The 24,562-nt window shown below is 42.5% G+C and overlaps 1 protein-coding gene across 12 annotated transcripts in view; it reads left to right on the forward strand.

Annotated features, from left to right (window-relative positions):
- The window catches only part of LOC308296571 (neurexin-1a), a gene marked incomplete at both ends in the record, with an annotated part of 488,347 nt that overhangs the window by 171,090 nt on the left and 292,695 nt on the right, over nt 1-24,562 (forward strand). For 9 of the 12 annotated variants that reach the window (XM_080739872.1, XM_080739878.1, XM_080739880.1 and 6 more), the window contains 4 exons: nt 1,052-1,353; nt 4,306-4,329; nt 5,499-5,660; nt 16,669-17,110. In XM_080739872.1, the coding sequence (XP_080595998.1) occupies nt 1,052-1,353; nt 4,306-4,329; nt 5,499-5,660; nt 16,669-17,110 (930 nt within the window). Of the gene's footprint in view, nt 1-1,051; nt 1,354-4,305; nt 4,351-5,498; nt 5,661-16,668; nt 17,111-24,562 lie in introns of all 12 variants that reach the window. The other 3 variants (XM_080739883.1, XM_080739874.1, XM_080739879.1) reach the window with 2 other exon arrangements.

The following is a 24,562-nucleotide window of genomic DNA, read 5'->3' on the forward strand; positions in this document are numbered from 1 at the left end:
CGATGTCACACTTTTACAACACCTCTGTTGCATAAGGTTCGCTATTTCCCCTTCACGTCTACTGTATGATTCAGTAATGGTGATTTGCAACATAGTAATTCAATGGCCTTCAGTGCCTTGCAAGAATATATTTATGGGAGTAAAATACCGTACACAATGAAAACAATGTCAGTTTACGGCTTACCGAGGTAAACAGAACAATTTCACAAATAATTTATTGGGGAAAAGTAGGCTAATACACACCTTTGAAAAATATCTATGGATGTAATACCTCAATGTCTGTGCAGTGCAGTTTTGTGATTAATCTCATGCAGTGGTTCTCAAAGTGGATTCCAGGGACTCTGTGGGTTCCTTTATGGGGGTCTAAATTCATACAAGTCTGTAACTCTAACTGTATACAAATGGAACCAGACGATTTGGTTCCATTTGTACACTGTCAGAGTTAAGGGGAAACCTTGAAATGTAAAGTTTGAGAAACTTCGAAAGTTTGACAAATCTAATGTTTTGATGAAACAAGTGATTAGACTTTCCTTTCCACTTCTTCCTAACCGCTCAGGGACATGCAGAGAATGTTAGAGAGGTGAAAATAGGTGGTGGTGAAAATATTGAAAATAGCAGACCCCCAAGCTCACAACGCGTCGTGTGCGGCGTGTTGTGAGCTTGGAGGTCGGCTATTTTCGGTGCGTGATACCACACTGAACTAAGCATAATCAAGTCAATACTGGAGATGTGGCGTAACGGCATGGATTGCTACACAGATAGGGCAATTCTGTCAACGTAAGATGCTGCTTTCAAGTTCAGTACAAGGCAATTCTCTTGAATGCTGCCTTCAGGTATGGCATGGACAGAGGGCATTTGCATTTCTTTCACCATAGTAAAAACTGCATTCATGGTCTGGAGAGGGCACTTTTTACAGATGGATAAAAGGGCAGGGGCTCAAGCCCCCTTTGATGTCTATGTGTGCACGTGATTGTAACCGCTATATATGGATACCGAAAAGCATTGACATTAACTGGACCCCCCTCCCTCCTTTTGTTTGTGTTCTCTGCAGGAAAAGAAGAGTATGTCGCGACCTTCAAAGGATCAGAGTTCTTCTGCTATGACCTGTCGTCCAACCCGATCCAAAGCAGCAGCGATGAGATCACGCTCTCGTTCAGAACCCTGCAGCGGAATGGGCTGATGCTGCACACGGGCAAATCGGCCGACTATGTCAACCTGGCGTTGAAAAACGGAGCGGTCTCACTCGTCATTAATTTGGGGTCCGGAGCCTTTGAAGCTCTGGTGGAGCCGGTCAATGGGAAGTTTAATGACAATGATTGGCATGATGTCAAAGTAACGAGGAATCTACGTCAGGTAACAGTACAGAGGGTGATGGCAGGGAGTTGGTAAATTAACTAAAACAAATTCAATTCAATTGAAACGATTGTACATCTTTTTCCAATTAATTTTAATTGGATTAATACAGTCACTTGAATTATTTAGGGTGGAGATAAAACAGTGCCACAATTGAGCTGGGACATCTAGAGCTTGATCAGCTAATAGGAATTGCTTTTCACACAGCATGTCATTCATTCAACAACAGACATTACGATGCATAACATTTAACATAATATGTCATATAATCTACTGACATCTAATGACTATCTTAGATATTTCTGCCCTATTCAGGTTTGCATTCTGTAAAAATAAATCTATTTTTATGCATCAAATATTTTACATCCAAACTAATTACAACAATGCATGTTTAACAGATAACGTACATCTATTTATTATGCATTTATTTATTACATACTAACAACAACCTTTTTTGTCACAAACAATTGCAGCAGGTCTTCGCATAAATTGGTCAGAATTAAGTTGGAAAATATCGCTATTACAGTGCAGTGTTTTAAAGAGTTTCCTGTGCAGCTTAAAAAGCACATACATATGATAACATTGTCACATATTAGAGGATTTAGAGTAATTGAAGAAATAGTCACCGAAAATACAATGCTGGTGGAGATAACACAATGTGTGTTCGTTTCATCATGGCAACAAAGCTCTCCACTGTCAAACATTCAATTGAGATTCAAGATACAAAGATTTTATGTTATTATTCTCATACTGTAGCCTACATGCACAGTGAAATGTTGGTGTGGCTGACTCCACCAGACTGTGCTTACAATGTACATGGTGATACATGCAATATACATGTAATACAACTATACACGTAAGATAAGCGGTTAAAATAGTGTACAAGTAGTAATAAGTAAGTAACGGTGTAGAAAACAAAAGCCGAACAAGTGCAAAGAAACAGCATAAAGTAAATGGGAACTATAATGCTTGTGATGTCACAGTGAATATGATTAAAGGGTCCCCACCATGCTTTTCAAAATATATATTTTATATAATATTGGTCCATAATACGGTTTTATACCTAAACAACCACTCGGATATTTAAATTTCATGTCTGTCTGTCTGTCTGTCTGTCTGTCTGTCTGTCTGTCTATCTCTAATTCCAAGCCATTTCAGATGCAATACCAAAATGCCCTTTGTTGGCAATGGGCGCTGTCTTTGGGCTAAAATTGGAACGACACAGAGAAGATTAGCATGGTACCACGATGAGAACCATGGGGAGTCAATCCAGTTCAAGCTAATTTTAGCACCACTTTATCTCATGCTTCCACGTCATATATATAGTCTCAATAGAATATAGCCTCACAAAAAGTACCGCCCCCTTCTCAAGGGGGCCCAATAGGAAATGAGCCCCTTTGTGTTATAAGCAAGCATTTCAAAAGAGTACCGTTCAGACACGCCCATTCAAAAAAAATCACTGAAATGAAAGGCAAGGCTTAGAGTTAATGAATGTTTTTTTGGGGGGCGGGGGGGGGGGGGGGGGCTGGAAGAGACACTGGGAAGACCAAAAAACAAGAAAGAAATGTGAAATTCATGGTGGGGCCTCTTTAATCAAGTTAGAGCAAAAATGTGCAGTAACACACAGCTGATCCAGAATGTTTTCTCTCTTACTTACTTAGCCTACTGTAATTATGCATGAATACATGAGTGAGTCTGTGTTAGTGTAGTTCTCTAAAACGGAACATATTTATCTGCTCATAATGTGGGGGGGACGGGACTGTGGCGCTTTTTATCTTCATCTCAATTTAAAAATAAAAGTAAAAATAAATAAATATATATATATATATATATATATATATATATATATATATATATATATCGTCACTGTCAGGGCAGAAACCTCATATCTCCAAGTTTCAAATTTGTAAATTTTTTTGCAAAGTAAAGCACTGCTTCATCTACAAGGCCATCGCACAAAAGTAGTGAAAACGGCTGATCTACCAGCACACAACACCTCGCGGTGCGAGGCATTGTGTACTTGTAGATTGGCTGTTTTCACTAGATTAAATCATTTTTAAAACGGTTTTGGACATACAAGGTTTCACCCCGACAACGACGGTATATATATTCTGTATACTGAGCTATAAGTGATAATTAATGCTTTGATTTGGCCAATTTGGACCTTCAGTGTATGTGTGAACCATGACACAATGCATAGCAGGTGCATGCTGTGTGGGGTGGACCAGCCTCTCCATCCTCCTCATCGTGTGTCAGGGGCCAGGGGTCTCAATTTGCTTTGTCTCATTTCAGTAAAGCGATCCTAAAGTTCATCAATAAGACCAAAAAGGAGGTACAGTATTGTATGAGAGCTGACAAAATGGCGGAAGAGCGGGATTGGTCTCAATCGAGAAAATAACGAAAAGTAAATTAAATAAAAACAAGAAAGGTAAAGAAAAACGAGCGAAACTAAATAAAAACACGCAATAGGGGGAGGGGGGGGGGGGGACTGACTTGAAGTGGGGACTTTTGTTGAAGAGGGTCGACTGATGCGCTTTAGGCATTCTGTCTATGAGCCATGTGGTGTCTGTCAATCATATCCTTTTGTCAGGGCTTGGATGCTGCTCCGCTGATCACTGGGTGCACATACTGTAGATGGAATAACGTGCAAAACGCACCATGAAGAACTTAGGGAGTCACATATTCAGCTCTGGCACCACCACGTGTGGAGCATTTTTTTTGTTAGTTTCTTTGTTTTTTCTTTTCTTGTTAAACTTATTTTGCCCTTCCTTTCTCTCTCACTAACACGCTTCGAAAACAAAGACTAACACGTCATTCATGGAATGTGTCATACTACTAACAATACTACTTTTAACAATGTACTAACAGTGGTGGCCATCATATATTTTTTGAGTAACAATCGTTATTCTGTTCACAGTTTTTAATTTCCTTTCTCCCCCCTTTTCCACAAAGCACTCAGGCATTGGACACGCTATGGTAAACAAACTACATTGTTCGGTAGATATCATTCTAATTGTTTCTTAGTTTGGGTTTGCCGTGTGTTTTTTCCTTTCCTTTGTTTTTTATTTTATTTTATTGTAGACGTCATTTACAAAAAGAGGGGAACTGCGGTTGGTACTCTTCTGCTTACCTTTTGACTCCTCTTTGATTTCTCAATTCATTCATTTGGTTTCACCCTCCTTATTTCACCTGTTTCCTGTCCAATTCTGTTTGATCCACCTTTTTAGGGGCATCGTTGCGAGCCTTTTGCATCAAGCAGTGGTTAAACAAGGAGGACCCTCTCCTGGCTGGCTGGCCTCATGATGCACATTGGCCCAGCCAGTTTCTATAATTCCCATTCACTTTGCATGGCATGCACTTTGGATATGCGCTGCAGACGCTGCCACACTGCTCCATCTGTTCACATTTGAGCCGTGTTTTTCATTGTTGCTTCTCTGTTTGCTTTTCTTTTTTACTGCTCTTGTGATTTTCGCTGTGTGCTTTTTGCATGCGTCTGACACAGTGTCCCGGTGTCAAAGTACGTTCTGTAATCCTATTAACAATATGGTGAACTTTCCTTTTTGCATGCATGCGTGCAAAAAGAAAACACAAAGGCATGCATGCACATAAAAAAAAAAAAAGAAAGAAAAGAAAAACCTTCCATCCATTAACCTACGCTGCAAAAGTGATTCTGCTTCTGATGGCATGTGCTCCCTACAGTATCTAACCCAATGGCACGTTCTAATTTCTTTTGTATAAAAAGTATGTATTTTAGCTGAACTAACCTAGTTAACATTCTACTAACACCATTTTTGTGTCTGCTAAATTACTTTTTTGAGTTGCAGCAGGGGCAATACTAACACTGTAGTTTGGGCAATCCATTAACAACTAACTAGAATCTTTCACTCCCTCTGGGGGGGGCTTGCAGTCTGCTAACTAATCCTAACCTGGACAAAATAACACTAACAATAAAAAACAAAGCAAAACAAAAAACAAAACAAAAAAAGTAAAACGGAATTCAAAACAGACATGAAAATGGGTTTCAGACACAACAATAAGGACAATTGATCATATAAGGCAACAAACAAGAAGGAAAGGCGACAAGCCAGCGTCCAGTAGAGGCTATCTGAGTATAGCGTGTCCTTTCCCTGTGCTTTGTTGTCTAGGTGACTATATCCGTGGATGGGATACTGACCACCACGGGATATACACAGGAAGACTACACCATGCTAGGCTCTGACGACTTTTTCTATGTCGGAGGCAGTCCTAGCACAGCCGACCTCCCTGGATCTCCCGTTAGCAACAACTTTATGGGTTGCCTGAAGGAGGTAAACAACTGCTTCTCTGTGCACTTTTGAGGGTGGTGGTGGGTGGCCTTAACGCTCAAGAACAGACCCTGCCACCCACACACCCTCTCTCTCTCTCTCTCTCTCTCTCTCTCTCTCTCTCTCTCTCTCTCTCTCTCTCTCTCTCTCTCTCTCTCTCTCTCTCTCTCTCTCGTGTGTGTGTGTGTGCGTACAGTATATAATGTATATACACATGCATATATACCGTATATTACCAAATAGTAGCCCGTGGCAAATGGTCCAGGCAGTGGTGTAATGTAACTACCGTAAGTAGATTTACTCAAGTACTCTAAGTACAATTGTGAGGTATTTGTACTTTACTTGAGTATTTCCAATTTCCAATACTTTTACTTCTACTCCACTACATCTCGGATCCAAATATTGTACTTTTACTCCACTACTATTATTTGAAAACGTAAGTTACTAGTTACCTTGCAGATATAAATTATATAATGTTATAAAACATACATAAACCACTTTAGCCCTATTTTATAACAAGGCTGTTTGAAAATAGCCGAACAAGCAGCTTTTAGATCTGCTATTTTCAAACATTTTGTACTTTCACTTTTGGTACTTTAATTACATTTTGATGCCAACACTTTCATTTACACAAGTACATTTTGAATTCCAGTTTTTTACAGTAAAGTAAAGCACTTTGGTCAACTCCAATCCAACTCCAGTCGGATTGGATTGGATTTTACTTGCAACAGAATATTTCTACATTGCTGTAGTTTAGTTTAGTTTATTAAGGATCCCCATTAGTCTACGCCGTAGTGGAGACTATTCTTCCTGGGGTCCAAGCATAAAACAACATCACAATACAAAAATGCAATACAGTATTAAATCATACAGCCTTTCCATGATGGACTCTGCATGGCAGGGGCGTCCTCCTCATTCCCTGAGCCAGGCCTAAGCCTGACCGCATACCAAAAAACATAATGTTACAGACAAAACATAAACTTAGAAAATAAAATTTACATTAAGAATAGATTTTTTTTTAAACAGGTTTGTCTGTCCAAAAATGCCAAAAGTCTAACCTAAAATATGTTCCTTTTTCAACACTGAGCCTGGGCTACTATTTGGTGTGTGTGTGTGTGTGTGTGTGTGTGTGTGTGTGTGTGTGTGTGTGTGTGTGTGTGTGTGTGTGTGTGTGTGTGTGTGTGTGTGTGTGTGTGTGTGTGTGTGTGTGTGTGTGTGTGTGTGTGTGTGTGTGTGTGTGTGTGTGTGTGTGTGAGCACACATACACACACTCCTGTGCCTCTTAGGAGGCTCCCTTTTCCCATTTCTCTCTCTCTTGCGCTCACCTTATGTTGCCCCCACACTCATAAACAAGGTACACACACACACACGGACGGACACACACACGCAAGCTTGCACAGAACTTGTCTTGACTGGGGATTTACCTCAAGGTCTGTGCAGTTCTGCCAGATGCACTTCAGGCTGTTTGAATTTTCATAAGGAAGTCCAGCACTATACTGTATAGACTACGTACACTGTCATTCCTCAAGGGTAGAACCCCCTCCCCCTCCCCCTGCCCAAATCCAAATCCCCCCCGATATTTCTGTTTGCAGAACTATGATTTTTCGTTCACTGTCAAAATGCAGTCAAATATTGTACGCTATTACTTGCAGTGGTTTATAGGCCTACAGTAGCAAACCAGAGCAATGCCACAGAAAGAGATTTTTGGAGAAATGTTTACGTGGTTTACAGCTGTGGCAGCTGTTGTCAGTCCAAATGTAGCTTTACAAACAGCGACTCAATCCCTGGGATAGCTTAGCGCTCGGGGCCTACCGTACATCAGTTGACATGACAGAATATTTTCTGTCATTCACTCTGTGTGTGTGTGTGTGTGTGTGGTGTTGTGGTTGTAATATTTCAACATGACTGAATAAGCATATGATACCAGTAAGATGCCTAAGGGCGAAAAGCGACCTCGCCCTAAAGGGCCTCTGTCTTGGCCATATATGGATTCTGTTAGTGTGGTTCTGCTAACAGGGTATCGTCTGAGATACAATCCCTTTTATGCCCATATGAGTTCCCTAACAGAATCCCTTTTATGCCCATATATGGAGAGCCCTGCTCTGAGTATCTGACATCACTGTGATGTCACCTGTTTATGCCCATATATGGAAATCCCTGCTCTGAGTATCATAGTCACCTGTGATGTCAAAGTGACGTGACCCGTCCGGACGACCAGACAGACACGGACAAGCTGTGACGGTCTGATAGTAAACTGCGACCTACTGACGCAACTTGCATTGTTTGATTTGCGTCCTTTTAAATCAGCTCACTTCAGCATATGATATGCCCATATATGGACTGGAACATGCCTGAAAGGGTAAAAATTGCCATTGTTGCGCAAAAAATCCTTTGGACGCAATCATAAGCACACGGACGCTGCTTTTCTTTAACTTCATGTTAATGAATATTGCCGTTCTCACTGGCAGCATACAGGCGCATGAAGTTTCTTTTCTATTCTGCACACACATATTCACATAGAAATACATTGGGTGACCAGACACCCCGGTTTGGTCGGAATTGGCGCGAACAGTTGCGCACAAACCTGCGTTCACACATGTGCAGCAATGGTTAACGTCAGTACAGGAAGGGAGAGGGGGAGGGAGCCTATTTCACCTATATCAGGGGTCTTCAACATTTTCAGGCCAAGGACCCCTTAACAGAGAGAGAAGCAGGGACCCCCTCTACATTATGCGTTATGCAGATTTTCATGGACTTGTTTGACGGCATTGTCATCAATCTATGTTGGATTCGTGTTAATGTTTTTTCAGACATTTAGCCACTTCAATCGTCGATACATGGTAAACTTGACCTTTCACTCTGTACTTGGTCTGCTCTTTTTGACCTCTTCACCAAACCTATTTGATGAATAGCTTAGATGTGCAATTTTTTGGCTAAAGTTCTCCTCAGAATAGGGATGTGAGGGTTCAAAGTTTTTAACTGAAAATAACTATCCTATCACATAAGGATTTGATGGCCCCCCTTTAGTAACTCTGAGGGCCCCTTAGGGGTCCCAGACCCCCTGTTGAAGACCCCTGACCTATATTTAATAAGTTGGCCAATGTGACGTGCTAAAAACCTGAACACGCTGATCGACATGTCGCAAAGCCTTGTCAGCACTGTAACCCCTATACCAGGGGTCTTCAACGTTTTCAGGCCAAGGACCCCTTAGTTGAGAGATGAAGTAGGGACCCCCACAACCATAGATTCCATAGTTTCATCATTTGATAGCACGATCATCAGTGTATTTTGGATTCATGTCAATTTGTGTTTTCAGATATTTAACCATGAACCGTCAATACTTAATAAACTTGACCTTTCACTCGGTACTTAGTCTGCTCTTTTTCCCCTCTATACACCAAAGCTCTTTGCCAAAAATAGCCGATCTACAAGCAGATCTACAAGCAGATCTGGCGTTGTGAGCTTGTAGATCTGCTATTTTTTGGTTAAAGTTCTCAGAATATGGACGTGAGGGTTCAAGTGGTTAATATAAAAAACAAGAAAAAAAGTTTCTATCACTCAATGATTTGGAGGACCCCCTGTAGTAACTCTGAGGACCCCCTAGGGGTCCCGGACCCCCTGTTGAAGACCCCTGCCCTATACTGCACGTGCACAGTATAATCCCGATATGTACAACTGCAGGTACTACAGGCATTATTTTGTTTTTGCATGTTAGAAGCATTCTCCATAGTATCCCAGTGTGAGAGAGAGAAAGAAGGACAGAGAGAGGGGGGAATAGAGACTGATTCATTTCTCTACCAGATGGCCCATAAGTTCTCTTATCTGCCTCTCCCCTCCACCAGTATATATTTTCAAAGCACGCAGTATTATATTTATTTTGGGGCTTTAATGGGAATTCTGACCCAAAAAAATCATTTACTTGAGAATCCACCGGGGACACGCCAGGATATCTGCACAAGTAAATCTCCAAGGTGCCGCAGAAGAATCCATTCATTTATCTTTTAATTCTAAAAGTTATCCCCAACACCCCTCCTCCGCCTTTCCCCCCTCATCTTCCTCTCTCCGCTCTCTTTTTCCCCTGCTTCGTCCTGTCCTACATTTTGTCTCTCACCTCCAGCTGATAGTCTCGTCCGCACTGAACCGCTCAGAAAGTTCTGAGGCAGCCCTGCTTAATGAGCAGTCTGGCTGTGGACCACATGTCCACGCTCCGTCTTCAACTCGTTAGGGCTCTGCTCGTTAAGGCCGCCGCTGCCTTAGTTAACGGCATTTTCTCTGACGTTCTGCTGCCGTGACAGACCGGGGAGGGGGGGACGGGGACGGGGGGGACACTGTATGTGAGCTTGGGTCATCATCGGCATCACCACCCACTAGGGATGGGCCGATAATCGCTATTATCGCGATATAAAACACTCACAATAATCGTATCACAGAGATTTAAATTTATCGTGAAGTCGTCCTCCGTCATGCACTGGGATCAATTCACCTTTATTTGCCGAGCTGCACATCCAGTAGCATTTAAACCCTCTATAATTGGTAAAACGTACTTATAATCTTACTATAAATGCGAGAAGTCTCCGCGTGTCTGTCTGTGTGTATGTAATCCGCGTATCTTGAGAACCGTTCGTCCCGCCGGCTTCAGATTCAGCACGCGTGTTCCCCGCCACGGCGCGGAGTGCAGTGCCGGGCCTCGACCCGACGCGATGGCAATTTATTTGGTCACAATAATCGTGAGTCGTGACATGACATTTTCATATCGTCCCGTCCCTACCACCCACTGGGCTGCCCTCGCTGCTGTTGGCCAGCCAAACTACAGCGGCTTCTCTCTTCCTTCCACAAATCAATGGATCATTGAGTGGCTGGACAGGTCTATGAAGGTTGTGCCGTTTCTGTAGATTCCCATTCAATGAGATCATCTATAGCAGTGTTTCCTAAACTTTTCAGGTCGAGACCCAAAAGAGAGATTAGACATTTGCCTGGACGTTTGCCCGGACGTTTGCCCGGGACCCAAACTAGTGAAAATGGCACACAAGCACACAGCACAAACAAGGGACACAGTGCAAACAAGCACACGCTGCGTCGCTTCGCGTGCGTTGCAAGCTTGTAGATCTAATTAAGCATATTGCACCATGATAGGTTCACCAGATTGGTGATGTCACTCAGCCGACCAGCTCAGAGTTTGAGGAAGTACAGAAAAGCTCCCCCACCTCCAGTGGAAGAATGTGAAAAACACATTGGGGTGGCAATTTCTGTTTCTGTATAGTCGAAGTCATGCCTCCAAGACAAGCTAACTGTTGAAAAAAAAAAAGTTTTTGAGTGGAGGAGGGACTTTAAGTCATACTCAGCGTTTTTTAGCCCCTACAGTATACAGCTGGCTGGAGTGATGTCCTGTTAGTACATTGACAGGCTGTCAGCATCATTCTCTCTGGTCTCTTTGATTAAGCAGACAATCTGTCCTCAGGTCAACCTCCCTGTGTACCCTGCTCTAAAGATGACATACTGTACAGTACAGTACAGTACCCTGCTCTATAGATGATGACTGACATACAGTAAATGCAATGGTAAATGGCGCATTTATATAGTGCTTTATTCCAAAGCGCTTTACATAGATTGTGCATTACATTCACACATTCACACATGGATGGGACGATATGAAAATGTCACGATTATTGTGACAAAATAAATCACGATTTACGATATTATCGCGATAATCAAAATCCATAATCCTGGGGTGGAACATTTGCCAAAAAATAGCCGATCTACAAGCTCACAACGCGTCGCATCGAGCTTGTAGATCGGCTGGAGCTTGTAGATCAGATGGAGAACCTTGCAGTTCTCCATCCGACCGCTCTACCGGCCACCCTAAATGCTCAAGTCTTGCTCAAGGACACTTCGACACTAACTCTGGGGGAGCCCGGGATCAAACACCTCACGGTTCCCATCCGGCCACTCTACTGTCCACTCCTCCCCTGAGCCACTGCCGCCCTAGAGTTGCTCTATATATGCATTGCTGGTCCACATCAAACTGATAAGAACCTAGATGCGCGTGCAGGTCGGCACCAAATGAACCTTGCTGCCCATAGGATGCAATGGATAGCGGTCATGTTTAAAAAAGCATTCCATCAAACTTTCAGATGCTGTTTTTCTCTCTAGATGACAATGAAGTGACAATAATACCTAAAAGAATTGCCAAATTGTCAAATAATACAAGAAAGTGGCAAACATTGTGAAAATAGACGATCTACAAGCCGATCTTGTGAGCTTGTAGATCTGCTATTTTCACTATTATTTATCTGTGGAACAGAGTCAAACATAATGTAATGCCTCAACTCCTACAATTCCAACTGCTCCATACAGTACAGTGGTACTCAAAAAAGTACTCAAATTCTTTACTTAAGTAAACGTATCAATACTGCAAAGTAGTTACAAGTAAAAGTCCGGAATTCAAAATGTACTTGAATAAAATGCAAGTATTAGTATCAAAATGTACTTAAAGTACCAAAAGTACAAAGTACTCATTATGCAGAATGTCCCATTTCACACATTTTCCAATGTATATAAAAGTCTGCATCGCGACGCACTGTAAGCTTGTAGATCGTTTTCAACTGGCCGAAATGTATAGTGCTGAAGTTAGGGCTGTCACAATTATTACATAATCGTCTAATCGCGATTATTTGACATAATCGCGAATATTTTTCATAATCATCATAATCGTTTCCATGTTGGAAAATGTTCATAGATTTTTTTTAAAGTAAAAAATAGTGGTAATAGCAGATCTACAAGCTCACAACGCGTCGCGATGAGACGCGTTGTGAGCTTGTAGATCGGCTATTTCCACTATCAATGTTATTTTTTAAGTAGCAAGTTGTACTGTGTGTCAGTAATTTCTTTGTATATTTAGGTTATGTGTCATCTCTGCCATGTGTAACTTCAAAGCCTAAAAGCCAAACAGAAATGTAATTATCAACAACAAAAACACAATTAAATCGTTAATCGCCAATTATTTGAGTGACAATCGTCATGTAAAATGTCATATCGTGACAGCCCTGACTGAAGTGATTTGTAATTATAATCAAAATCTACAAAGTAATTAGTAATTAAAGTTGTCATCTAGTGGAGTACAATATTTGCCTCTGAGATGTAATGGAGTAGAAGTAAAGTAAAGTATTGGAAATTGGAAACACTCCAGTGAAGTACACATACCTCAAAATCTTACTCAAGTACAGTACTTAGTTACTTTACACCACTGGCAGTAATGCACCATGCTCCATATAGCATAGCAGTGGTCACAATAAAGCATTGTGCCGTAATTGATGGGAAAATTGCATCTGATTGATGGCCGTGGTGCCATGTGGTATGTCGCTGTATTAGCTTACAGGCTCCAATATGAGATGCCTCGCCTGTCCCCTTACTTCAGATGACAAAACAAACGGTGGCACAGTAATAGCTCAGATGTCACAGCCCCTAGCTTGATGACAAATTAGTGCAGCACTAGACTGCTGTGTCTAGCTGCAGCGGGAGGCATATGGCTGAGAGCAACGCTCCTTTGACTCTAAAAGGTGCCCTTTTGTCGTGACTCCAAAGAATTGATTGTGGTTCGTCGGTGATGTCTGTTGAGCCCCCGGTCTGTATAGGACTAAAGTTTCCCCTGCAGCCAGAGAACTCCCGAAGCCAACCTTCAAAGATAGCGTCCTTTGGCAGGCTCTGCCGAGAGATCCTTGTCGAATTGCTTTAGTCTTTTTCCCCCTCGTAGAATAGATGTATTTCCATGCAGTCTCCATCCAGTCAAATTGCATTTGGCTCTTTGTCAGAGATGTGGATGTTCTTCTAAAAAAGGATTTATTTTTAATGCAGTATATCGTCGTTGTCGGATGGAAACGGTTCCTTTTTTATTATAAAACCGCAAGGTGTTTTGTGCGACACTATTGTATGATGAAGCAGGGCTTTACTTTACGAAAAAACAAATGTGAAACTTGGAGATACAAGGTTTCTGCCCGACAGTGGCAGTATCATCGGTGTCAGGCATCTGTGTCAGGCAGAAACCTTGTACGTTCATTTCTTTTCATGCTTCATGACTTAATGCCTTATAGAGTGCTTCATTGTATGACAGTGGCATGCAAAAGTAGCCAAAATAGTTGGTCTGTCTGTGGCTTTCATACATATTTAACCAATGAAAAGTATTAACAAGAGCTTGTGACAAACATTTTGGTATCGAGGCTAGTGACTAAATAATAACTACCGGTACATTGGATCTATTGAGTTTTTTTTCCCCAAAAAAAGTAACGGTTTTCGACATACAAGGTTTTTTGCCCAACAGTGAGGGAATAGAAGATGAGCTGCAGAAAAAAAATAATCTCGATACCGTTCCCCCTCCACGGCATAACGTGCAGGACAATACAACATGTCATACACTGCTCCAGGAAGCCAGTGAGCTCGCTTAATTCCCCCCATGTCTCAATGCATACCGTTGGACACGGTAGACACAATAGACGGGATTCAATGATAAACACGCTCCATGCAAATACAGTCCCACAGGAAGTGTTCCTGTTTTGTTTTGTGTTTTCTTTTTTCTTTTTCTTTTTTCAGGTGAGCTGCATGACAGCAAACGCAGGAAGCGGGAGCTTTGTTTTCTGCTACTGTGACTGTGATTCAGCTTGCCTTCTGGCAGAAAACAAAAACAAAAACAAAGGTTCAACATAAGTTTTGACATCTAAAAAAATATGCACACTTTAACCATACCTGTTACTACCAATTTGCACAGCTTGAAGATGCTTTGTCTAAAAGTATAGAGTATCTACAGTAAAGTCGCTAGATTTCCATGAAAGTAAATGCAGTGCTGTACGACACATTTACTACAGTTTTATTTAGTACTGTACTTATGCGTCAAAGCAACTAATTCATGGTTGAATTACATTACATTGCCCAGTAAAACCTTACAATACATTACCAATACAGTAGTAGTAAAATTTGTACCATAAAAAAAAGTCATAACAGTATAATAATAGACATTTTAGTTAATCTTGTGTAATGGGCCTCTATGGTGTACTGTGTTACCAGAATGCTGGTCTGCCGTGCAGCATGGCGCCTCAGAGGGTGACTTATACGTAGCCGCTCACCGGTATGGCGCACCGAAAATAGCCGATCTACAAGCTCACGGCGCGTCACGCCCGTGACACGTCGTGAGCTTGTAGATCGTCTGTTTCCGGTGCACGACACCGGCCCGCTGCTGAGTATAACGCCGGCTTCGGAGGGAGGTCACAGTGCTAATGCACTGCACTTAGTCAAGCATTCCCTGTACCAACGCCCGCATGCTTTACACATCCTGTGGGATTGCCCGTGATTATGGGCCAATCATTAGAGGGTTTTTTAAAGTCAAAATGTTTCACTTGAAGCACATTTACCGAAATTCACACTTTCGTATTGCTTTAATGGCTCCGTCCTTGAAGCCCAGACTCCTCGCCGTCTGTGTACGGGTGTGAATGCATGTGTGGACACACTTGACTAATCTAAATGTTCTTAAATGGCTTTCGGGAGAGGTACATCCATCATTGGCAGGCTTTTATTCTAATCAGAGGCTCCAGCAGAGGCCTTGATCAGCAATTTTGCCCCCACACCTGCACCGTAGGCAGCTGCTCAGCTTCATCACTCTGCATCCCACTTTCCACCACCCCAGGGGATGATGGGTACCTGAACCAATATGCTATTATTTCACAGAGGTATAATCATTCACTGGCGACCGCTATCCTTTCGTGAAACCTTTTCATTTCAACAAAATGTCTCTTTCTCTAAGGGGTCAGATTCAATTTTAAAGTCTGAATTAATGACGGGACATTTTTTGTGTGTGTGTGCTATAGCCGGCGTTCGTGCAATGTCATGAAGGGGCACTCATGAAGGCAGGCCCATGTCAGTGGCATGTGACGCCACTAGACATCAGTGTTGATTTTGATGGCAGAATTTGATTTACCGTAGTTTTAGTCATAGTCTTAGGTTTAGTCATATTTTAGTTATCTAAAACACAGTATGACATGCATGCTGAAAATAGCCAATCTACAAATCTACAAACTCAGCGTGTCGTGCTGCGACGCGTTGTGAGCTTATTGATCTGCTATTTTCTGATCGCAACCAAACATAAAATGACTAATTATAGATCTCGTCTCCACTAGTCCCTCCCTAAGATTTTAGTCTGTGTTTTTATTGGAAACGAAATAGTCAATTCATGGATTTCAAATGTAGTCTTACACGGCCACGTTGAGGACCAACACAGGTGTTCCAATTTGTCTGATTATAATCAATCAAAACACCTGTGTTGCTTCTCAACTTGGCTGGAGGACTACATTTGAAACCCATGAATATATTTAGTCTTAGTTTTAGTCATCGTAGAGTAGTTCTTTTTACTCTTTATTCTGTTTTCTTCAGTGAAAAAGGTAGTCGACGCCATAGTTTTAGTCAACAAAATCAACACTAATAGATATACAAGTTCTCACAGGTAATTATAATCAATCAAAACACCTGTGTTGCTTCTCAACTTGGCTGGAGGACTACATTTGAAACCCATGAATATATTTAGTCTTAGTTTTAGTCATCGTAGAGTAGTTCTTTTTACTCTTTATTCTGTTTTCTTCAGTGAAAAAGGTAGTCGACGCCATAGTTTTAGTCAACAAAATCAACACTACTAGATATACAAGTGTCCATGTTGTACCTGGCTTGAACCATGCTGATTCTACTTGCAGTATGGGAATGTGGCGTGCTCCAAGTCTCCCAACTGCTATCCTGTAGATTTCATCAGACATTTTAACCCAGATTTATCTTCCATGCTTTGTGCTGCATGTCACAGTATGCGTTAGTGATAAATTACTTGCACAGTCAATATAACAACTCTTACAACAGCAGTAATTGTTCTGCAAGCAGAAATACAACAATCTGACTTGTACCTGGGGTTAAAAGATACCTACAGTACTGTCTGCTGAATGTGTGGCTGTTATCATTTACTGTTCTTCGTCCCCTCGCTGTCCAGGTCGTTTACAAAAACAATGACGTGCGGCTTGAGCTCTCCAGGTTGGCGAAAGAGGGCGATCCCAAGATGAAAGTCCACGGCATTGTGGCCTTCAAGTGTGAGAACGTGGCCACCCTCGATCCCATCACCTTTGAGACGCCCGAGTCTTTTATCGTCCTCAACAAGTGGAACGCAAAGAAGACCGGCTCCATCTCCTTTGACTTCCGCACCACAGAGCCCAATGGTCTGCTCCTGTTCAGCCACGGAAAGCCCAAACAGGCGCCAAAGGACTCCAAGGGCCCTCAGACTCTCAAGGTGGATTTCTTTGCCATTGAGATGCTTGATGGCCACTTGTATCTGTTGCTGGACATGGGCTCAGGCACCACCAAGACCAGGGCCGTCAACAAGAAAGTCAACGATGGCGAGTGGTACCATGTGGACTTCCAGCGGGACGGCAGATCAGGTAGAGTACCGTGTACAATCTTTTATTCTTCACAAAACAATGTAACCTCTTAAACCCAATACTTAATTTACTGGTGTCCCCCAGGGGTCTATCCCTATATTTTTTCCCTCTATTCCAAATCCCTTCGCCTATGATGCCCAGAATAGGGAAGCTAAGGTTCAAGACTGTGGGTAAGAAGTTCACACCTGACTGCACAGTAAAACTCCCAGAGTGAATTCTCTAATTTGCCAATACTGTTGAGAATACACTGAAGCAGGCTCAAACAAGGACCTTGTGGCTCTCCTGTAATTACAAAATCTGTAGTGTTAAAGCTGGTATTCAGGACTTATTTTGATGAATACAATGTTATTTTAACAAATCTCTATGGTAGAGTATGTTCATAAATAGCACATCTGCAGTGGTTGGCCGTTGGGGGTGATCTCCCTACTCTTCCGTTGAGAAATGTAGGTGGTGGTGATGGATAGGGCACCTACTGGTTGACAAGTAGTACTGCATGAAGCCCATAAGCACACAATTTCCCCTGGCTAAGGGGGGGTTCTCTCATGCGGGAGACTCGAGTTTGAATCCTTGTTGAGTACATAAAGGTTATGGATTACAGCTTTAATTAAATCAAATATTTAAAATGTAATTTAAATGAACACTCCAGATTTGACCGCGTGTTGGGTGCAGCATTCTTATCGCAAAGATAATTATGGGCTTTTTATGCAGAGCTGAGAATTTGTTCCTCTGATAGCTGCTTGTTTAGTTTTAAAGCTGTGAAGCCTTTTAAATGGCAGGCGCAAGTTACTGGAGCTTGACCCGCCAATGAAATATTAAGTATAATGTCAAGGTGAGACTATGTTATGCGCCTGACCCCCGCTTGCCTTGCATGCAAAAAAAGAATTAGGCTGGCTGTAACCAGACACGCAGTTAGCGTTTCAGGGAAAGCTTGTGTACCACTTAAAAGCCAATAAAAACACAGCCAGTGGAAATTGATCATGCTAAAATGAATCTGCTATAGGATTTAACTCCGACCTTGAACAAAATAGACCTGTATCTATGGTTCTAATGGAACCAAACGGACCCTTAAGGGTCCATCTGTACCCTCTGAGAGTTAAATGAACACTCAGGATTTTACCGTGTCATGCTTTGTTGGGGGTGGCTGTAGCTGTGAATCTGAAGGGAGCCGGTTCGACCCCTGGATCGCACAGTAAAAAAAAAAGGAAAGTATCCCCGATCATCCGTTCTTTAGTTGGGCTCGTTTTGACCAAAAAACTCAATCTGGGAACAGGATCCGAGATAAACGATTTATCCTGAATCTGTTAACGTGGAGCTGGACGGAGGGAAGCATTTTTGAATGATGTCATTTCCGGTTGTATTCTGGGATTTGTAGTCCTGGATCGCTTGAGGTTTGAGGGAGAGCGTGTTTTCAGTAGGGCATTCACGAATAGTGATTTTTAGTATTCGAATTATTCTACCTCAAAGTATTCAAATAGTTGAATATTCGACAGGACTGGCCAAATTGTCAAATATTAAGTAAGCAAGAGGCGAACATTGTGAAAATAGCCGATCTACATGCTCGCAACGCCTCGCGTGTGAGCATGTAGATCTGCTATTTTCACAATATTTATTTGTGGAACCGAGTCACATTAATACTTACAATTCCAAGTGCTTGTCAGGGTGGGGGTCCCCAGTTCAAATATCTTTATTTTGTGGGTCACGGCCTAAAAAGGTTTGAGAACCCCTGGTATAGAGCATTAACAAATTCATCCACCAGGGGCACTGACAACTCATTCTTATGACTTCCTAGCCAAGCTTTATAAACTATATATTTTTTAAAGAGAAAACAATATAAGCGAATATTCGACTTTGGTGAACAACGTCGAATAGTGACTTTGATATTCGAATATTCAAACATTCGAATAATGCCCTAGTTTTCAGCGAATCACGGACATGGCGCAGATCTACCTCTTTTGGCGGTCAACCGTTCTAGCAGGACTTGGCATAGATCTACGACGTCTTTGGCTGTGACTCTGTTAACAGTTTCACCCGTGCGCTCATCAGAGCCACCTGAGCTTCACTCAGCTTCAGCTGGGTGAAGCTGTAACCCCCCCCCCCCCCCCCCCCCCCCCCAGGGACCAGAAAATACCCCCCTTGCCAAGAGATAGCATTGACCCTCTGTCCCATGGTGTCCTCCAAGCCCCTGGTGTTGCACTGCTCCGGTCCCCCTTGATTTGCTTATCTAAGCAGCAATTTGTTAGCGTGTGCTTAGAGCCAAGGCCCTGCAATGTCATGCTGCAAATTAGATATACCCTATGACCATGTTTTCCACTCCATCTCAAGAGGTGGAAATTAGATTAACTGTTTCATTACCCTCCCCGAAGCAGTTGGCGGAGTGAGAGATCTCTAAATAGAGATATATACTCAACACTAAAACAACAATACAAGCCTGTTGTTCACGTACAGTAAGTACTGTATTGGAGCTATTTTGTGCTCTGTCATTCTCTGAATTTCATTGAGTTCTGCTTCCTTTACTCGCCACTGCGTGCCTTAGCGGCACTTAAATCCTAATATACTTAGTTGACCGGTGTGCCACAGGGCTCCATACATGGTCCGCTGCTTTCTTTCCCCCTGAGCTTGTGAATCTACCTGCTTGCCCCAGAATAGGGACGCTAGGGTACTGTTTCTCAACATCTGGTTCTAGGACCACCATGGGTCCGAATGGACCCTTTCAGGTCTGTTACTCTGACGGAGTACATATGGAACCAAATGGACCCTTACAGGGCTGTAACTCTGACGAGTACAAACCATCAGAGGTAAATTAATACTGAAGATTTTACAGTGTAGTTTGGGGCCCTGGAGGGGTGGGGGGGTCATAAATGGGGGTCTGTGGCCTAATGTGTTTCCTAAACTGGGTTATTTCAAAATATTTCCAAAAAACATTTTTCTAATTAATTTCATTAATATTTCTTTTAATTAATTCTAAAAATTGGAATGCAATCACACTGGGGGTTCTTGAATAAATGTAAAAAAAAGCCTGATAATCACTACACTAGGGTTCATTGTGGTTAAATATCATTTCAAACTCCGCTGTCATCAGATTGAGGTGAGGTGGCTCGATGATGGTGTATTGAGTCGCCTGGCTTAATAACATAATAGTGGGGTTGCAGCGGTAGTGGACGACCTATCAAATAACACTTGGCGACAACATTGAATCATTGTAACCAAAACCGCCGGAAATCATGTGCGGTTTAATTAGATTCCGCCCATTATCCCTCTATTGCTCCCATCACCCACACACACACAAATACACACATACACACACACACAGGCGCGCCTGTATTACGCTACTAGTGAGGAGGACATCAACATTTTAGGACGTACATTTTATGAACGCCATTCATTATTATTTATTTTTTTGCCATTTAACCCTAATCGTAAAATACGGAAATAGAGGAATCTACAAGCTCACCAGCTTGTTAGTTTTGTAGATCAGCTATTTCTGATGCGCGACGCTGATGCAGAACTAAGCAGGTTGAACCTATAAATGTCTAATCCTAAACCTAACTAATCCTACTCATCCTAAGCTCAGTAAAACTATGCCTAAACCTAACCCTAACCCTAAGCTCAGTAAAACTATGCCTAAACCTAACCCTAACCCTAAGCTTAGTAAAACTATGCCTAAACAACCTAACCCTATCCTCATATGCCTAAACCTAACCTAACCCCAACCCAAACCCTAACGTGGTCGCACCAACGGGAGGTCGAACCAATGCTCAGTCCCCAGGTCATCGCAATGTCTGTTTCTAAATTCTACCTTACTTATGGGGAGATTTGGTCCTCACAATTACAGTAATACACGTGCACGCACGCACGAGCGTGCACTCACACAGACAGACAGACACACAGACACACACACACACAGACACACACACACACACACACACACACACACACACACACACACACACACACACACACACACACACACACACACACACACACACACACACAGAGGAAATAACGTGGGTCTGGCTCTCCACTTGCTGTGTTCTCTCTCTCTCTCTCTCTCTCTCTCTCTCTCTCTCTCTCTCTCTCTCTCTCTCTCTCTCTCTCTCTGTCTCTGTGCTCTCTGCCTGGGTTGCCATGGAAACAAGAGGTGGTCTCTCCCAGGACAGACAGTTACTGCACACTGCAACGCTGTGCTGTTCTCTAATGACGTTTTGGGCAAACTTTTTTCTCCTTCCCCTTCTGAAATGAAAAGCTGTAACCTTGTATATACAAAACTGTAACTTTTCAGGAAATAGAGTACAAAATTAAATACAAATAAAAGCAGTTTTCCAATGGATTGACCAATAGATATTATTCATCCACAAGTTAATAACTAGAAGCTCACAGCGCGTCACTACCGGACGAGTTGTGTGCCTGTAGATCGGCTATTTTTTGCCACTTTTGTGTGACACAATATGACGTACAGTATTAGGGCATTTATAAAAAGAGAAAACAACTCGGGTGGAAACCTTGTATGTCCAAAGCCGTTTGTTTTGTATTTATCATTTAAAAAAAGATTTTAACTAGCGAAAATATAATAAATATTTTCACTAGTTTTGTGCGACAGTCTTGTATGATGAAGCAGGGCTTTACTTTTACGAAAGAAACATACAAATGTGAAACTTGGAGATACAAGGTTTCTGCCCCACAGTGTCGATAAGAATCTGAAATACAGCGATAGGAGGTTTCTGCCCGACATACCTCGCACCACTACATGCTGGAGCAAAGAGCAGAAATAGGTTTTTATGAGGCTCTTTAATGTGGTCACAGCCCATGTAATTAGATCTGTAGCGTGCCTGTCACCCACACACTCGCTACGGTGTCACACGGTGTGGACATTGCTTTGGAACAGTCACTAGCCTTCTGTCTCAGGTCTCACAGCAGAGACTTGTCTTCCTGGGGAATAGATGTTCCAATCTAATGTCGTTGAGACCATAAGACTAATGCTGTTAGACCACTAGCGCTGTAGTTTTGCGAAAATGTCTCGGCGCCAGCTTGTATGTCATGTACTTGACGGTTGAAACTACACACAGCACACATTGACAATAAAATCTAAAAGTCTTCACCAGATAAAGCCTAATAGATAAATTCTGTGAACAACAACACCTCGTATCTTATTCCCATATGAGACAAAAAAGACTTCACAAAGAAATAAGACAGGAGAATGAATCAAAATGTATATTTATATTTTACTGTGCTTTGAGAGAGTCAGACAGGTACAGTACAGAAATAATGGTTCAATAGTTCATGCTCTCTCTGACAAGATGGTGGTCAGACATTTGTATATAAAAGAATACAGTATATTGTTGTTGTCGGGTGGAAACCTCATATCTCCAAGTTTCAAATGTGTGCGTTCTTTCGCAAAGTAAAGCCCTGCGTCATCATACAAGGCCATCGCACAAAAGTAGTGAAAACAGCCGATCTACAAGCACACAACGCCTCGCGGTGCGAGGCGTTGTGTGCTTGTAGATCGGCTGTTTTCACTAGTTTGAATCATTTTTAAATGATAAATGCAAAACGAACGGTTTTGGAGATACAAGGTTTCCACCCGATAGCGACGATATGACAGTAAGGCGTGGGACAAGTTCCTGCTAATATGACGAGGTTGCTAAATCCATTAAAAACCCTTGGGGGTCGTCCTAGTATATTTTCACAAAGGCAGTTAGACTATTGTTTAGGGGCCACAGTTCATAAGGCAGAGAGTTCTCGTTTCCACCAGACAGTGGCATGGCCTTGTGGGAGCTTTGCACAGAATTCCACAGAGCCAAGGTTGTAATCTGGACATGGCATTATGGCAACAGTGAAACACAGTCACAAGTTCCATATTTATCGATCAAACAAATACTCAATATTAACTACAACAAATGTTCTTATCTAAGCCCTATTTGTATTACTCTACGATGCATGAAGAAAATAACCAATCTGCTAGCTCACAACGTGTCGCATAGGTAGCGACGCACAGCACGCTTGTAGATCTGCAATATTTTACAAATGTATTCCAAATAAAATAGGGCCGCCAGATTGAAAGTGGCATCTTTTGATTTCAATTCATATCTATTTTCATGTTGGCGGAGCCTGCCTGCTCCCTGTTATTATGACATAAAACACATTTTATGCCCCGTAAGAGTATATATGTGCATCATAAACGGAGCCCGTTCTCCCCTGCTGTGCTCAAACCTGTTGTTCACAGGGTGGAAAAAAACGTGTGGCGTTATTCATCCCGGCACCCTCTGGCTCAGCCTTTTTAATAATCAATGGAATTAAAGTAGTTTTGAAAATGGAATAAAAAAAAAATGTAATACATAAAAAAGTGAATTCACCGCTGCCGTACAGTCCCCGGAGTAAGTGAGCCGTGAAGCATGTGATGCGCGGGGCGTTTCATCCCGGGTCTCAGATGTTTTATGTATACACACTGCCAAGCGTGTCACTCACCAGAGAAACCACAGCAGAAGGAAGAAAGCCGGTCGTTATTATCCGCGCCTCATGTCCGCTGCGTTCATCACGGTCCATACTTCAGTCAGGATGACACTGGTGGATAATGATCTGCTTCCGCCTCCAGTTTAACCCGCTCCTGGGCGCTGGAAGGTAGCCAGTAAATGGGACTCTCAGCTCTCATGCCGGCATCTCCCAGCCTCAATGCATTAGAGCCACTGAGAGTCACTCTGCCTTTAAGTGGGGTTATGTGGCCCGAAGAGTGCCCTAGGTCACTGATCAGAGACATTACATGGTGCAAAGCCATCCTCCCCACCTCTCTGCATACACACACACACGCACGCACACACACACACACACACACACACACACACACACACACACACACACACACACACTCACACACGCGCGCGCCCGCGCAGGGGCGTCACAAGGGGGGGGGGGGAGTGGGACTGAGTTACTAGGGCCCAAGGTGGAGGGGCCCTAGTAACTTTAGCTATTGAAAAATAGCAGATATACAAGCTCGAGCTGCGAGCTTGTAGATCTGCTATTTTTGAAAAGTCTTGAAAATGTGTGCAAATCTTAGAATATACCTATGTGTTTTTTTAAGCAAACATTTGTAACTCAAATTTTGCTTCTGGGGGGGTCCCTGGAACTAAATATTTTGAGATGGGGGTCCGTGGCCAAATACATATCATCTTGGGGGTCCTTGACATGAAAAAGTTTGAGCATCACTTACATGGAAACATGTTTCTTGCACACATTTTCACAATTTAAAAAAATAGCAGATCTACAAGCTCGCAGCGTGGCACTCGGTGAGCTTGTATATCTGCCATTTTACAATAGTTAACATTCATGGGGGGCCCGCAGTGAATCCTTGTACCCAGGGCCCAGAATTGGGTGCGACTCCCCTGCGCACACACACACACACCACAACCTACACCCCTACGGCCCACCGACACCCCCATCTACAGAGAATCCAATCACATA

The sequence above is a fragment of the Nannobrachium achirus genome (assembly GCF_963921795.1).
Source record: "Nannobrachium achirus genome assembly, chromosome: 13".
NCBI classification, from domain to species: domain Eukaryota; kingdom Metazoa; phylum Chordata; class Actinopteri; order Myctophiformes; family Myctophidae; genus Nannobrachium; species Nannobrachium achirus.